The sequence below is a fragment of the Corapipo altera genome, unplaced genomic scaffold, assembly GCF_003945725.1.
Source record: "Corapipo altera isolate COAL_440 unplaced genomic scaffold, ASM394572v1 57, whole genome shotgun sequence".
Taxonomy (NCBI): Eukaryota; Metazoa; Chordata; class Aves; order Passeriformes; family Pipridae; genus Corapipo; species Corapipo altera.
This window is the reverse complement of record NW_020884905.1, coordinates 3,549,301-3,566,023: the sequence shown is the minus strand read 5'-3', so window position 1 is coordinate 3,566,023 and position 16,723 is coordinate 3,549,301. Positions and strand designations below refer to the sequence as shown.

The window sequence follows — 16,723 nt, the reverse complement described above, 5'->3', positions numbered from 1 at the left end:
CCTCTTAGATTACCTGCGGTTTTGGGCCCTCTTCAGATCGCTCCAGGTGATGTTTACACAGAGCTGAAAAATCTTGTCAAAACTTTCCGGTGAGTATTGGTCCTTATTTAGAGATTCTTCTTAATTGATTAATTAAACATGCCGATGAACGATTTGCAGATTTGCCCTTTTCTAGCTGTGTGTTCATGTAGGTAATGTCCCATTCCCTGTGGACTAACAAGTCAACCCTTTCCCTGCTCCTGACAGTGACTAGGTCACCAGGAGTATTTGTAGATTTTTAAAAACTAGGCCAGTGGTCTCTGGAGGATGATGGTGAGTCTTTTAAAGGTTCTGCTACCTTGTCACCTCCTATTAAGCATGAGTTTCTGACATCTGTCGCTTTCTTTTGCTCTGGCTCCCTGCAGCTGGGCTAAATGGTTTTAATGTGATTAATGATTGTTACCAGTAACTTCTAGAGTCAGGAAGAAGGTCCAGTTTGACCTGTCTTGTTCCTGATTTTAAAGGGAAGTAGATTTAGTGGGCACTTTTACCATCACAGAGGAAGCTTCTGCTTCAGTCAGTAGGACTAAAGACAGTATTTGGAAACAGTGAGATAAAGGAGGGAAAACAGAATGGTGGTAACTTCTCTGAATGTTTTTGGGTTTCCTTTGGAACACAACTCTTGTAACTTGGACCTAGATCATATCCTGCATCCTCAGGTGTTGTCAGGAAAAGAACAACAGCAATTGCTAACTGTGTGTACATTGTCACTCTTGAAACATCGTTCTCACATCCTCAACCTGCGTGAGGTTTACATGTGAATTTTCCAGAACTCATTCATGCAGCATTTGCCACAAGGAATCTGGGCTAGAAGGATGCCACTAAAACACAGATGTCTATATGCAGGATTTCTTACTGTGGAAAATTCTCTATTCCCTTCTGATGAGTCTGGTCATGATCTCTTTTATTTAAAAGAATTATTAGTGTTTGAACTTGATTCTATGATTGCAGTCTTTTAAGTCCTGATTAACCTTTTATTTTAACAGCAACACTGAAACCAGGGAAGATATTTTTGGTTATATTGAAGCAACATATATATACTGTATAGATATCTGTTATTTGAATAAGATCTTCTGTCTTAAAACAGTTTAGTAGCTCTGCAGTTTAAATTCTTAATAGTCACTTTAGCTTATGGATTGATAAAACTGGAAAAACTACGTTTGGTCTCTTTCAGTCTGCTTTTGTATGATTGATTATGTAAGAAGGCCTGGAGGTTCTCAAAAGCAGAACTTCTATTTTAAATCATTTTTACTGTTCAAAGACAATGTGGCCTGAATATAAAGTTTTAGAAGTAGTTTATAAAAATAAGACTTGAAGCCAAAATAGACTTCTAAAATGTATATATATGAAACATATATATACATATACATATGTACATATATATATATATATATATATATTTTTAAAGAGTGGAACCAAATTAATTTATTTGGGCTTTGATCCCAATACTTAGCTCATGTAGCAATAATTTATCATATTTTAAAAGTCTCCCCTGATCTATTTCTGATCCCTTAGATAATGCTTTTTGAGTTTATTTTTATCTCTTTTTTTGTTAGGAAGTATGTTGAAGGTAATAGAAGCAAGGTCTTGGGGCTCTCTTCCTGTGAAGATTCCATATCAGTTGCTTAGAATTTCAGAATTTGGAGTGAGGGGTGGTTGAAGGCAAGTTATATAATATATATATCTATCTCAAAAAAATGGAGTTTTGTCACTAATAGTGAAATAATAAAAACAGGAAATAGGGAAGCAATAAAAACCTTTGGGCCCTTTCTCCTTCTTACATTACTGATATGGAAAGGTCTCTTGATACACAAGAACTCGCTAAGATGAAGGCATAAATTTGAATCTCCAGTTCTGTATGTAGGTTTAAATTTATTTAATATGAGTGCTCTCTCAAGCTTTGGATTTAATGTTTTGGCAGGGAGACTTGGGATAAATTTTAAATGGCATTTGTATTTACAGGGTTTAGAAATTTCTTTGTTAATATTGTTCACATACTTAGTGACTACGGAGGAGCACTGATAAATGCTCGTGCTTTTTCCTGCTTTTTGTACTGGAAATATTGCAGGCTGAAGAACTTACCAAAGAGGGTAGTAGATAAAACACATGGCTGTAGTAGAGCTGAGCTGAAGAAGGGTAAAAGAGCATGTGGTGAACTAAGCAACAACAATTTTCAGCTCCATTGGTTTTTAAAGGAACACTTGCAGTTCAGCCTCCTTTGGGCAGCATTTTATTCAATCACCACTGCTAAGAAACACACTAGAGAGATCTCAAGAGACATTTTAGAATGGTTAGAGCTCTTCCCAAACAAAGTCCCTCAGTGCCTGTAAGCTTTTGTTACGAAAACTGAGATGTCAAATAACTCTCCAGAGTGTGTAAGGGCACTTTGTTAAAAGATCAAGAGAAAATTAGGTACTTATATATAAACTGAGGAGAAATGATTATGTTTGTGTATGTGTGGTTGTTTTTTTAAGGCATAATATTTCATATTGAAAATAGATTTTCATCTGTATTTTATGGTTTTTAGGGGAGTAAATATTTTGCATAATAATGTTGGTGTCCATCTTCTAATCCCCATTGCACAGTGTTCCTTTGGTCAAATTGTTCCCTTGAAATTCCAGGAAATGTAATCCAGCTGAGGAAAAGGTGTCAGCTCCAGCATTGCTGAGTTTCTTTCCTATAACTTCAAGTTTGTTGTGGTCCCTCTCCAAGTTCTTGCACAGGGCACTTGGGCAGTGCTTAAATCTGCTGCCACAGCAGGGACTGTTTACAAATCAGACTATCATTTGCAGTTGATGGTAATTAAATGGGAAGACAACTAAAGGAAAAGAAGTAAAACCAACTGTGTATGCTCTTTTTTGTAATTTTTGGGTTTACTGTTTTTGTTTACTGGTAACTTTCACCTTGGACTCCTCTGTATTACTACAACTGCAGTATTAGAATCCCCTTCCTTTGCAGGCTGGGTGCTAGTCAGTTATTGGGAGGACATTTGGGATGGAATTTTTATGCATCTTACTCTTGAGTCCTGTATCGTGTATCCTGTAAACTTCTGCTACTTGGATCCATCTGCTCAGTCTGAGCTCCTTCATAGAGTATTGAAACTGCTACGTGGGTCCTGCTGGGGGGTGGGAGCACTGAAGTCTGTCTGGCTGCAGTGTGTCTTGCTGGAGTGAACCACAAGACCCACAAACTAACAACTAAGCGACCCACACAGCTATTTGGGATATCAGACTTTCCTGGCTTACGTCTGCTGCTCTGCAGAGGCCAAGAAATTAGAGACATTCCATTTTGGAAAGTTGCATATTGTTTTCTTTCTTTAGGTAAGCGAGGGAGAATTTAGCCAAACTCTTTAACAGAAAATACTCCACTGCAAAACTCAAATCACATACAAAAAGTTTTGTACAGTTTTAAGATTTCCACATTATATGCTTATGACAGAAGTCTAGAGACCTCTCTTTCATGGATTGTTCTGAAGTAACAGTTTTGGCTAGAGGCAAGGCAAAGATTTAATGAACCATTCTTACAGAGGCCCTGCAGTTCCCTGTTTTCTGAAAGCTTTGCTCTTCAGAGGCCTTGGTGTTGACACACAGCTTGTTTTTGAAAGCGACTGCCCTTCCACTGCTCCTTGTTATTTAAGGCTTCACACCTGTAGGTTGCTAGCTTTACTCTGATCTGCCTGAAATGTGGCTTTTTTTTTCCAGCTGCACAAATGTTTTAGGACAGGTGTTGTACTGAAAGGTTACTCATTGTGGAAGCCTGACTGTTCATCCAGTCCGGTGACAGCAGGACAGCAGCAGATCCATAGTGCTGTATCCTGCTGGTTGTCTGTGTCTTTTGACTACCTCCTTCATAAATAGTATATTGATGGCAATGACTAGTGTTCAGACCTTGCCAATCAATACTAACATTGAATAAGAGTTAATTGACACAAATAACTGCATCTCTCAGTTTGTGGACAAGAATGACACCTTCCTGTGCTCTAATCAATAATAACTCCTTGTAGAGCATTGAAATAAAGCTGCTTTCTCTATTTGACAGAGTTTTCCCAAGTGGCCTGGAGCTGTCTCTTTCATTGTGTCTCATCATAGCAGATTAACTGGAATGTTACATATGAATTGCCTGTCAGGATGATTCCATCAGACATTTCTTGGTACTGTTTATCACTGTCATGAGTGTTGAGTCAAGATGTTCAGCCTTTGTTTTGGCCCTTGCTCTACAGCCAGAAAAATGTAACACTTAACACTTTACCAGGTACAAGCTTTGTTACCAGATCAATTAGCTATTTCCAATAATAATTGCTAAACATTAATCTTTTAATAGGAAATATAATCTGTGTTTGCCAGAACTGTTGGTTCTAGTTAGATATGACAATTCCTGCTTATGTAGGGCAAAACATTGTTTTGCCTTTCATAATTTAATAAAACTCAGGCTGTTTAGACACTACTTGAGGAATCATTGCTTCAAAATCTTAGTTTGGTTTGAAGATTTGGAGATTTGAGGAGAAAAATAGGATAATATCATTTTGATCATTACAAATAGATAAATGCAAATATAAAAGGTCTTATTCATAACTGCATTTTTAATGACCACTTTGAACATAATTTTAGGGAATTAGTTAACAGAATTTGAATTTCAACAGTTACAAGTACAAATACTTCTATTTTCTCAATTTGTAAATTTTTTTTCTTTTTTTTTTTTTTTGGTAACTATATACTTGCCCAAAGTAATTAAAAGGTTTTTTTTAAAGTAGTCTTACTGGGGAAGAAAACCCTGGATTTGTATTTGTTGCCAAACAGTTAATTTTAAACAAGCTCTTACCTTCACCAGTGCCTGTAGGAGTGAGTATGAATAACAGGGTATCTTCATTCTGGATCTGAGTTTGTGCAAGGCTTCACAGAAGGGAAACTGAGAGCAAGAAGGAAGCAAACACTGGGAGGCACTTGCCCCTCATTATTTCTGTTGGATGGTGCCATCTGTCTGAATAAAATTAAATCTGCTGGCTCTTTTGGGTGCCTGCCCAGCCACTGCTGCGTTTTTAACTGTGACTTTTCCATGAAATTGCATGTCTTGGGTCATGCCTAAATTCAGCCATAGCAATTCACACGTGAATTGTTGTAGGACAGGTTAGCACTTAACTTAGAGCAGATCTGTTTTATTAGGCAGTTCAGCCAAGGGGGTCAGCTGGTTTCAGTGCAGCAGCACTTTGGTTGCACACCCATGAGGTTCTTGATTCACACCTCATTTATATTTATATGGCTCTTATATTTCCTCTGACTCCCATTGCATAAGTTAGAATTCTGGGTTTCCATTTTAAAAACAAGAATCATCAGAGGATTGGTGTTGGTATCTTATAAAATTCAGTCTGTTTCCACATAAGCTCTCACAGCAAATTTGGATCTGAAGCCAACAGGAGGAAAACTAAGTGTAAGAAGGTCTACGTCTTTTCAGAAACACACGTGCAGTTGTGGAGAATTTCCCAGTGGGACTCACAGCAGCCAGGACTATTTGTGAGCATATTCAAAGAATTAGCTTCTTTTCAGTCTTTCCCATTCCACTTTCATATAGAAAAAAGAGACATATTGGGAATTTTGCAATTCTTCCATTACAGGATGAAAGAAGCCTGAAAGTTGGTGCATTGCTCAGATACAGCTGTAATTGCTTCATTATAACTCAGTGTATTAATGGTAGACTTAAAATTCAGCTGTTAAAATCTGTTTACTTTTACTCTGAAATGTAATGATTTTTTTTTTTAATTACTTTTCAGGTTGACAAACAGAAATATTATTCACAAAATGCCTGAATGGACTCTAATCGCTATTGTTTTGTTGTCTGTGTAAGTACCTTTCAATGTCAAATATTCTTATATGCAACTGTCTTAACTAGCCTATTGAAACAAGATTTAATCTTCAGATAAAAGAAGATAAGATTTATTGAAATTAACTGTGGAATCAGGAGAAATATTTTTCTCGTGAAAATGAACTAAATTCTCTTGACAAAACAGTATTGTCCGACTTGCAACAAATGTTAAGAATGGGCAATAACTTTTTAACAATAACTGAATGTTATGTTAAAAAAAAGAAAAGTTAAGCCTTAGGGGGTTTTAAGGAGGGCTGATGGGATGAAGGAATGTAATTCACCCTCTTCCATTTGCTGCTGAGAGACATTCTTCCCTTCTCTGATGATAGGACAAAATTACGTGTGTTGTATTATTTGGATTTGGTATAACTGTCAAGCTTTTCATTTTTCATTTTACTTCTAATTTCTTAAAAGGTTTTACTTCTATGATTAAAGTCAAATTATTTCCATAAGGACATGGTATGCTTCTAAATACGTTTGTTTAAATATTTTAGCAAACTTCTTTTAGAGGGGAAAGCCTTTTTAGCAACTCCCAAGGAATACTGGGAGCCAGTATTTTATTTTTGTGAGGATTAGCTTTATTGCTCAAGATTATGATATTACAAGGCCACAGTTCCTTGTTAGCTTTGTTTTACTTACTGTAGAATTAAATCCTTTACAAGGATTTTCCTGATGAGAAGCCTGATTTTTATTATAGTGTCTTCGAGTAAACTTCTATACAAATGCATAATCTGTAAAAGCAGTATTCATGTGCATCGAGTTCCTTAATTTGTATTTTGCAAATTCAGGTACATTTCTGAGGTTAAAGACACAAACTTTGCAGTGTGTTAAACAAACACAAATTTGTATTAAATATTTAACATTAGTTCACCTTTTAAGAAATCACTGGTGGTTTCACACCACCGGTGTCAGACACTGCCTTTCAGTAGGGCTAAATCATCAAGCAATCTTCGTATGTCTTGAGCTTAAATTACAAGATTGCAAAAATCTTTATTCCAGAGCCTGTTTATTACTGCACTGCTGCTGCTTCTTTTGGGCTTCCTGGGTCACTGGAGCCTGTAGGACAGAGAAGTGCTTACAGACATTCACAGGTCAAGAAGTATTGTGGGCCAGCCTCAGAGCATCCCCAGCACTGCACTTACTTTCCTTGATATTACTTCAGTCTGACACATTGTTCTGGCTTTACTGTCCCAAGGAAGACTGTACCAGCAGGCATTAGAGCAGGCTTCAGCGAGCCTTACATCTGTGTCACCCAGCCAGATACCGCTCAAATGATTCATTAAATCAGAACACAGAAAGTAACTTTACTTGAATGCCTTGGCATAAATTTTTTATCAACTATAAGAACAAATCTTTTGTCATTTTTACTATATATTCTTATGGTTGAATTGTTAATTTGTGAAACAGATCTTATGAATTTTTCAAGTAGTTTCTGTATAGTTAAGGAAATGGTGACTTTTTGATCAGAAGTTAAAGTATGTTGCTGGTCTCTGCATATGATGAGCTCTAAATGTTTACATAACTAATGATTGTTTTACAGGTGCTTTAAAATGTTATACAAGTAGTAGGCAGTCTTGGTAACAATCAGTGTAAGCAGAGAACCAAGTCTCTTTTTACTTTTGCTTTCTAAGGGTCTACCCCTAAACAAATGAATTATATTTGATGATAAAGTACAGTAGACTTTATTTCTAATATTATTTTAGTGAAATAATTAATAGAACCTCTGTTGACTTCGCCTTATTGTAAGGTTCTTGCAAGCTCATGATCTTGAGATTGTGAACAACTTCTCTCAGGTGCCTCTTAGGAGAGGATGTAGGTGGATTAGAACAAGTGGTAAGATTCCTCTCACAAGATGACACGTGTTGCATCATTTCCAGAAAGATTAAAGCAGAACACTTAATTATTTGGGAATTCTAGTCAAACTTCAATATTTAGTGGAAGCCAAGAGTGTGCAGGGAAAAGCTACTGAGGACCTGGGCAACCCCTCACATACAGATCCTCGTGTTGTGGCCTTTTCTCTCCTCCTGCAGTCAGCCAGGAACCTGTCATATATTACTAATATTTCTCATAAAAAGAAGTACGCCCTGTTAAGTCTTCTCCTTTAGCTGTACTGAGAGATTACACACATCACAGCATGTGTAATGTCATTTATATCATGGAGTTGTTTGGGGCCTGAGTCAGAGAGGGTCTTTATAAGCTCCAGTCCTATTTTGGCAGTATTTATTCACAGGTCTTTTCCTGGTTTCAGACATAGAACGACCATTTTACTCCCAATACTAAACAGCATAAACTACACCCTGGAAGAGGATAATACTTCCTCTTTCCAGGTGGGTGGCAGACCATATCACAAGTACCCCAGGGTGCAGGGAACAGAGATTACAGAAGGCAGAGTGAACATGGCTTTCAAGGTATACCTCAAAAAAACTTATGAAGACTTCAAGTATTTTTTGTTTTGTATGGAAGGGGGCAGGGTTGTTTTGTTTCAATTAGCAACTGTTGGACTTTGCTTGCACCCCATTTTGTGCATCAGTGTTGTGGCTCACCACTTCCTTCTCGTGTATGGCTAGAGCGTGCTGGGGACTTGGTGTACTTAACTCCACAGTGCAGGCTCAGAGTGCCCCGACCCTTTTTGTGATAAGCTGCTGGACAGAATAACTGTTGTCATTGCTGCTGTATTGAATTCAAGTGTCATCAGTGCTTCATACTTGTATTATGGTATGACAGTGCTGTCCTCTCCTCACACAAGTGTGCATATTAACTCTTTGTAGGATACAGCAAGATGTCATAACGCTGAATTTTGGTGCTTAAATTAGAACTTGGGCTCACTATAGTCTGCTGGTCCTTGACAAGCTGTTAAAAGTACTTATGTGCCCCTGAGTCTACTGACTATTAAGGAAAGCTGGGCTTCTCATTCATTGCTCTGAAATGAAGTGCCTGAAATGGGACAGTGTGACTGTTGTGACTGTAGGTCTCAAAGTATAAAATGTTGGAGGACGCAGCAGTGGAGTATTTCATGTTCCTAGTGAGCAGTTGGATTTATTCAATCAAATTATTGTATAAAATATGAACAGCCAGTCTCAGCCTTTATTGAAAATGTAGCCTGAGGCACTCCCATGACCAGCACATTCAGCAATGCTGAATTGACCTTCTTAGAGTACACTTTGACAGCCAGAGAATTATGTTCAAACAATTGCATTCATGCCTGTCATGGAGTGGGTGACTCTTAAAAATTATCCGTAGATCAAATTTCTTGTTTATTGTAATTTGTAGTAATTTTGGCATTGGTAGATTCCTATTTCTTCCTGTAGCAATTTTTAATATGTTAAACAGTTTTCTGTTCTAGTAATAGCTGCTTTATAATGTATTGTAAACCAGAATGCAGAAGTTGCATCTTTTTCCCCCAAAGAACATTGCAAGAAAGCAAATGAAGCAGATAAATAGATACAAATACAGTAGTGCAAGAAAGAATGGAGAAGGCAATGTGAAGATTGGTTGCTGTACAAGCATGGGCACTTTCTGTTTTTAGTGTATACCCCTGGCACAGACTAATGGAAAGCTTTCAAGATATTTTCAGGAAATGTCTGCTTTCATCTTACTTATCTGAGCTGTCTGGTTCCAGTGAACTGTGGTCAGCTTCATCTACAAAGCCCATGCAAGAGGTTCCCCCGCTAAAAGCTTTGAAGCATTTCAAAATGTTCTGGGATTAGTTTATAAGCATTCGGCTGCAGTATTTAAACAAACTCAAAATGACCATGATCACTAAACAAAAGCCATCATTATATGAGTGCAGCCACTTTAGATAAATGTGTCATGTGGAGATGTACTCTAGAGGTTTACTCTCTTGGAGATAACAGTTCAGGAACTGGAGAATCTTGGGTTCAAGTATGTGTTTTTACTTCTTTGCACACGAGAGCACATCTATTGCTCAAGGCTAACATTTCTAAATTATTTTAAGAGGAATTCAGATTTTTGTGATATCACTACTGTGTTCTTATCTGAAAGTGTCTGAATGTTTGAAATGTACAAATCTAATGTACAAATACATATAGGATGTGAATCAGACTTGTATGTGGTTTCTGTAGGAAAAAGAATCACTCTGCAAGTCAGCTGGATGATCTTTTATTTAGCACATTTGATGATGAAAGTTTGGTTCCAGGTTTCAGCTGAGAAAAATCATTTATTATTATTAAGCTAGAAATAGAATTATTTACAATTTTGAAACAGAACTTGCAGGACCAAGAATCCAAAAAGTCTTTTTATAAAAACATTTGAATGCAGTTATAGTGTTGTCTCTATCTGCAGAGTTATATTACTGTGTAAAATAAAGGCAAGTTTGTCTTAACATTTTAAAAATACCTTCTTCCCTTTTTCTCTCTTAATTTTAGGTTGTCATTTGGTAAGTGTGAGCTCAAATAGGTTTTCTGTTAAACAATTCTTAATTCTGCTAAGCAGTTTTGTTAAGCTTACTTACTCATCAGCACTTTCTAAGCAAACTCAAAACTGCTCATTTGGCAGACTGTGGACATGATCAGTATTATCTTAGTTCTTCCTAGCATGTTCCAGTAATATTTAGGAAACATACATGGAACAGTATTGTAAGGGATTTCAGGGTTGTTAATTGGATATTAATCAGTGCCAACTTTAAAATAATTTAATATCTTCATCATTCATAAGGGAGGAAACAGATGGAGAAACCTTAGCAGTTTGCAAGGAGATGTTTCTCCTGGCACAAAAAAGCCCCACTGTTGTGTAGTGCTGTTGTGCAGAAGTGCCCCTGGATTTCATTGCAGCCCATACAGCTGCAGTCGGTTTTCCGTTCTGGTTGCCTTCTGAATGGGAGATTTGGATGTGCTGTGTGACTTTGGTGTTTGCCCAGCACAAACTCTCTGAGGGGAGTCCGGGATAATTAGTTCCTCTTAACAGTGCTGGTCCTTGGCTTCATCAGCAGGAGTGGAGCTGTAGCACACACCGTCTCCTGGACTTCTGCTATATAGAGTTAGGAGGGTTGGCTCAGAAACCTGCTGTCTCTGCACCTGCCAGTTTTGTTGCCCAGTGCAAGGGAAGAGCAAGGCCATGGCTTTCTGCCAAATGTCTTGGAAATCCCTCCAAGAGATAGAAATCTGCCTGTTCCCAGCAACTGTATGTGTGGGCATTCAGACTGACACCTGCAACCATGCAGAGCTGGTGTGCAAAGTGCATCACCAGCTATAAATTGTCCTTCGTGGTGGTGTTCTAACAGTGTTCATCTCTACATTGTTAGAATGTAGAGATGTGGAACATCATTTTGGATCTTCTGTTTTAGTCACCGTTGGCAAGATTACATTCCAAATATACTTGTGAATTAAGAATATGATAGTAGGGAAAGTACTTTGCCACTTCGTTTTTGCCTTTCATGTGAATAAGTGAGAAAGGTAGCATGCTAGATTTTGGAGGTCTGCTTCATCATCTTGACTCATTGAGGAGCTGACTTGGTCAGTGGGAGTTCATGTCCTATTGAACTTTATGCCACAACTGTGATAAAGCAGATGGAAAAAAGGCCCAGAGTGAGTACTGTTTTAAAGTGATGTTTCTTTAAAAGGTTTATGTTTAGAAGAATTCTATTGTAATGTCATATTTTTCCTCCTTCTGTCATCGGCACATACAGCTTTGTCCATTGGAAGTCATGTCATTGTGCAGAATAGTACAGTAATAGTAATATAGACAGCTCTGAACTAATGCTGCCAGTGAGCCATCAGTAACTCACACTGTTAACAGCTTCCCTAAATTTAGCTTTAAACTGAATGTATTTTAACTTCATCCACTGAGCAAACTGAACTGTTCATTTTGCAACTGAATCCTGAAGCTGTAGCCCTATGAAAATATACATACTTATTAATAATTAATCTTAATACATTCAATGCAAACATTTTTTTTATCATGAAACATTACCCATCTGTTAAAAGAAAAACATGACTGACACACATTTGCATCTTTTATATTCAGAGTTTTAATTTTATCTTAGTTAACTTTGTAAAGAACAGCCTGCATTAGTGGGGATATGACATATAAGCAGTGGTCTTGGCGTACGGCAAACTTCATTGTAAGACACAAATCAGTGTTAATTTGGCTTGTTTCTGAACAAACAAACAAAAAAAAGTAGAGGTGGACATCACTGGAAAGGCTACTACAGCTTCCTGGCATGTGATCCTCAGGTATTTTGTACCGGCAGAATTTTTAGCATGGATTCTGGATTCATTTGTTTGGTTCCATGCAGATAGACATAGTGGTACCTCTCATAGGCTGAATGGTGTGTCATCTTCTTCTTTAGCACTGAAATAAATTGTACCCAAGGTAGAAGTATTGTATTCCTTAACTCTATAAGAGAAAAACCACTATAAGAGAAAAACTTTGATTGTAAAAAATCCCTGTGAAAGAGCAGTATTGTTTGAAGAGCCAATAATTTCTCTCTTATACTGCTTGATGTAGATTATGGAATGTAAAATGTTGTAACACTAAACAGTAAGACAGGCTGTCTAGAAAGGCATTATTTCATTCCAGAGATTCTAGTTTCCTTTGTTATATTGCTGTTGAACATGTCAGACCTGACATAGCAGACAATATTTTTGCCTAACTTACATTAAGTGTGTAATGGTTTTTAAGGAGGAAGAATCCTAAAAGTGATTAAAAACCATGAAGACCTTAAAAACCTTTAAGAATTAATTATGTCTTAGAAAAATAGTTGAATAATTGAGCTGTTGTAATTTGCTTGGATCAACAGTGGTCCACAACCTACCCGAAGACCCACATATTGAAGGTCTGTGTCAGCTGGGGGAAATAGAGACATGCGTTTTATTTGCTTTCATATCAAGAATGTTATATTGGAGAACATTACTGGTCCCATAATATTCTACAGTGACCAGAAATAAACTAAAAATTACTCAGAGGCATGAAAATTTGGGGGGGGGAGGAGATTAACTCAGAGAGGAGGCAAATTATTTTTATATGATAATTGATAGTGGGCAGTACACTGATGAACTGGAGACCTGGTTTTGTGTCCTAATACTGTAAGAATCAAATACAAAGGCAGTTCATACTACTTCTCATTATTTCTCATGTTACTTTTTGAGATATAAAAACATTGTGACACCCAGTGACACTCATCTAGTCTGGCAATTAAGTTCTGACCTGAAGTAGGATCTTAACAGTGAAGACAAAAATGTACAGTATTTTCTGAAATGCTTTCCTTTCATATTTATGAAAGCAGAAAATACAGCTTCTTTGGGGAAGGAAGGAAATATGTGTCACTGAGAAGAAGATGATGCATGAAGTGTTTCTCTAGGCAATGGGCTATGAGAAAGTTCTCAGAATTCACAGGCAATCCAAGCTATCGAGTTTAGCATCAGGGCATGTGGCTCTTTTTGACACAATGTGAATAATTAAAGTAAATACTTGGGATAAGAAGACTGCAACCATCAATTAACCCAAATGTTGTATAAATATAAAATAACTATAGCCTCATAAAATTTTGCGTGAAACAATACAAAGAAACTAGAACAGTCACATCCACAGCAGTACATGTTCTTCTCTTCCAATTCCTCCCCAAAAGTAAAAGTGTGCTTTAACTGGCTGGTAGCAAACACAGCTAACCAGTATCTGGGAGCTTAGTCCAGAAACTGCAAAGTGTATATGGACTATTCAGTGCAAAACCAGCATCAGTGCAAAAGCTGTACAGATGCTTGGTTGTTTAGAGGCTTGAGATCTCAGCATGTTTCATTCCATTTTGTGTACCACACAGCCTACATTCCACAGAAGTGCATATATCACTCTCTCCCTTCCACCTTCTGTCCATCTTAACGTCTTAACACACTGAATAGATTTCATTCATCATAAAACTCAGTATTTTTGCGATAAGGTATTTGGGTTTTTAAAAAGTTATCGAATAGTTGAGGTTCCTCTGGCTCTTCATATTTTTTCCCAACCTCATCACATATTCTGCTGCTTTCAGGGGTGTGTTTAGGTCAGTGTACTTTCACAAGTCAGCATTACTAGTACTCATCTGCTGTAGATATGGTAAGATTAAGATTAAGCGTAGAAAAGTGATTTACTAGGAATCATCAAGTCAGGAATAGATTTGGAAATAAAACAATTAAACAGGAAAAGAGTTTGGGAGTTTCTGGGTTTGATTTGTTTGGTTTTTTTAAACCTACTGTGTGCTGACGTGTGTGGGAAAAGATGCTTAAGAATCTGTAATTTCTGGGGATTTCTAAGAATCTCATTTTGAGAGGTCCAAAACGACGCTGGCATTTGTTTTCAAAACTGGGAAAGGCAAGTAGAGAAGTATTGAGGTCATTATGTTTAACTTGTGAATAAAAAATAATTTGGACACAGTGGAAGCAAGTCTATTCCTAGCATGTCTCTTTACTCAGCTGCATTGTTCCAGGTGTTTGATCTGTATCCTGGACTGTAATCAAGTTACAATGTTAGAAACTTGTGAAACCAAACTGTGATCAATTTTACGATCATTGTTTCCCTAGTAACTGAGAACAGGTGAGTACATTGTATAAAGTCAAGTATTGACATTGTTTATCTAAGCATATTGCATTGTAGCTGCTTTAACTGTAGGTCACTATATTTTATTTTGTCTTTTTTGAATTTATTTTTTTTACATATCACTGAGATAATGAATTGATAGGAATAGAATACTCATATGTGGAAGCAAAAAAGTTGAGCAGTTGCAAAAGTGAAAGTATATTAAACAATGTTTAATTCATACAATGTACCATGTTTGAATATAAAAGCATCTTTTAGATATTAAATTGTCCCACTTTATGTGCACAATAATCTATAAAACAGTGTGTATTTTACAAAGTACTTAAAAGATTCAGGCTCTCAGAAGCTTGCAATTTAGCATTCTTTAATCAGAGACTTATACCTGTCCTTAATTTCATGTAACTAAATACTTCAGTGGCATATATTCCAGTATTTGAGAAGTGTCACAGGAAAACTTCTTGGAGCATAAAAAAAAGGAAAAGAAGACTGAGAAGGCTGAAAAGATCAATTTTAAAATTAATTTTAAAGATACTAAATTTAAAATTTTGTCTAAGTTAAAGAAGAGGGGGAAATGGGAACAAATGATAGGACTGAGAAGTACCTTTGATCTGTCAGCTGGTTAGCAGGAAACAGACTTCAAATAAATAGAGCTCTTTAAACAAAGCCTGTCCTTGAAATGTGTACCTAAGAAACTTAGATTTGTTAGAGAGAAACAGCTGATAGTGATTTCTTCTGGGTTGAAATTGTGAACTTTTTTTTGCCTTGGCATTATGATGACAAGTAAGCTAAACTGAAACTTCTTGGAACAAATCTCTTTATGAATGCAAGTGCTTTAAATCAGATGCAGTATTATAAATGTTCTAATCCTTTGTGTCTGTGAAATAATGTTGTAGTCATAATTTGGAATATGGTAATATAGATGTGGGTACCTACTCTATTTGTTTTTTAGAAAATCATCCTGCAGTCATATCTGTTAATACAAAATGGTGAAACAGAGTCTGATCCAGCTGAACTTTGTAGAAGAGAATTCTGGATAAGAAACCATAGATGTCTTGGAGCTGATTTTGGTGCTTCCTTAGTCCTCTCAAGGTGTTTCTACTCCACTGTTAAAGAAACCTGGAAATGCTATTTGGCATATAATTACCCAAGTAATTGCTTTTTACCCGACCTGTATGATATTTCTGTTGATGGCAGTCCTGGTAGTCATTTAAAAATAAGTAAGTCTTTGAAAATAGAGTTCTTAAATATCACTATCAGGAGGCAAATTGAGGCATTACATATTATTACTGGGACTTTAAAGGAGTCATAGGTCCTGGAATTTTTGTCACTGGCATGACAGCAAAATATTTCCAGAGTGTTAGCTGTCATCTTTCTCATTAGACAGGCTAAGCCTGAGTTAAAAACAGTGATCCCTGACTACTTAAGCCAACTATTTAGTGTTACATGTTTAGCATAATGCTGGCAAATGCTTGTAGGGAACGTGACGTCATTTTCCACCTGCTGAACGTTCTGAAATGTGTAGTTCCTTTCCTGGACAAGTGCCAAGGGAACTGACTTTGTTCTGTGTGTGCATATATAAGGTCACAACACTTGCTTGGAAAGAACATTATAGGAGTGATACTGTGTGGGGAAAAAAAAATAGTTGATGCTTGCAATTGCAGAGACTAAAATAGTTGTACAAAGCAATTGAGTTCTAAATTCTCTCTCAGCTGAATAGAAATTGTTGCTATTGTTTGTGCTACTGGTCACGGACAGGGAGATGAAATATGGGAGTAGTGAGAAACGCCATTTGCTAGTTACTTTCTGAGAAGAATTGAATTGTATTATATAATTATGTTGTGGTAAAATAGTATGAGTTACATTAACTGAAAGTTTCAGATGTTTATCTAATTTTTGAGACATTTTAAATTTTTTTTGTAGTTATTTATATAGAGAGTGTACATTTGAAGGCATTTTGCCTTCAAGTATACAATGTACAATGTACAGATCTGACACAAATAGCACTAAATGGCTGTACTGAATGTCACACCATGTATGTGTCACTGTGGTTTCCTTAAACACATTACTGATTTTAAGACTTGAGTGTTCATTTGCATTAGACTTTTACTTTGCCTGTAAAATTAATTACTGACCTAATGATGAAAATAGAAATTTCTTTTATATATGGGAAAGTTTTTAATTTGTCCTACATTGAAAGTCAAGGGTCATTTATCTTACAGAAGTTAATATATTGAGGACAATTTAATTGATTTTTTTTTTCCTTTTCTGTATCTTGTTGTATCGATGCAACATTATTATA

General features: G+C 36.6%; 1 protein-coding gene across 5 annotated transcripts in view; it reads left to right on the top strand.

The window, feature by feature from the left end:
• The window catches only part of RPAP2 (RNA polymerase II associated protein 2), a 32,517-nt gene that overhangs the window by 8,645 nt on the left and 7,149 nt on the right, over nucleotides 1–16,723 (top strand). For all 5 annotated transcript variants that reach the window (XM_027651519.1, XM_027651520.1, XM_027651521.1 and 2 more), the window contains 2 exons: nucleotides 9–89; nucleotides 5,804–5,872. In XM_027651519.1, the coding sequence (XP_027507320.1) occupies nucleotides 9–89; nucleotides 5,804–5,872 (150 nt within the window). The remainder of the gene's footprint in view (nucleotides 1–8; nucleotides 90–5,803; nucleotides 5,873–16,723) is intronic.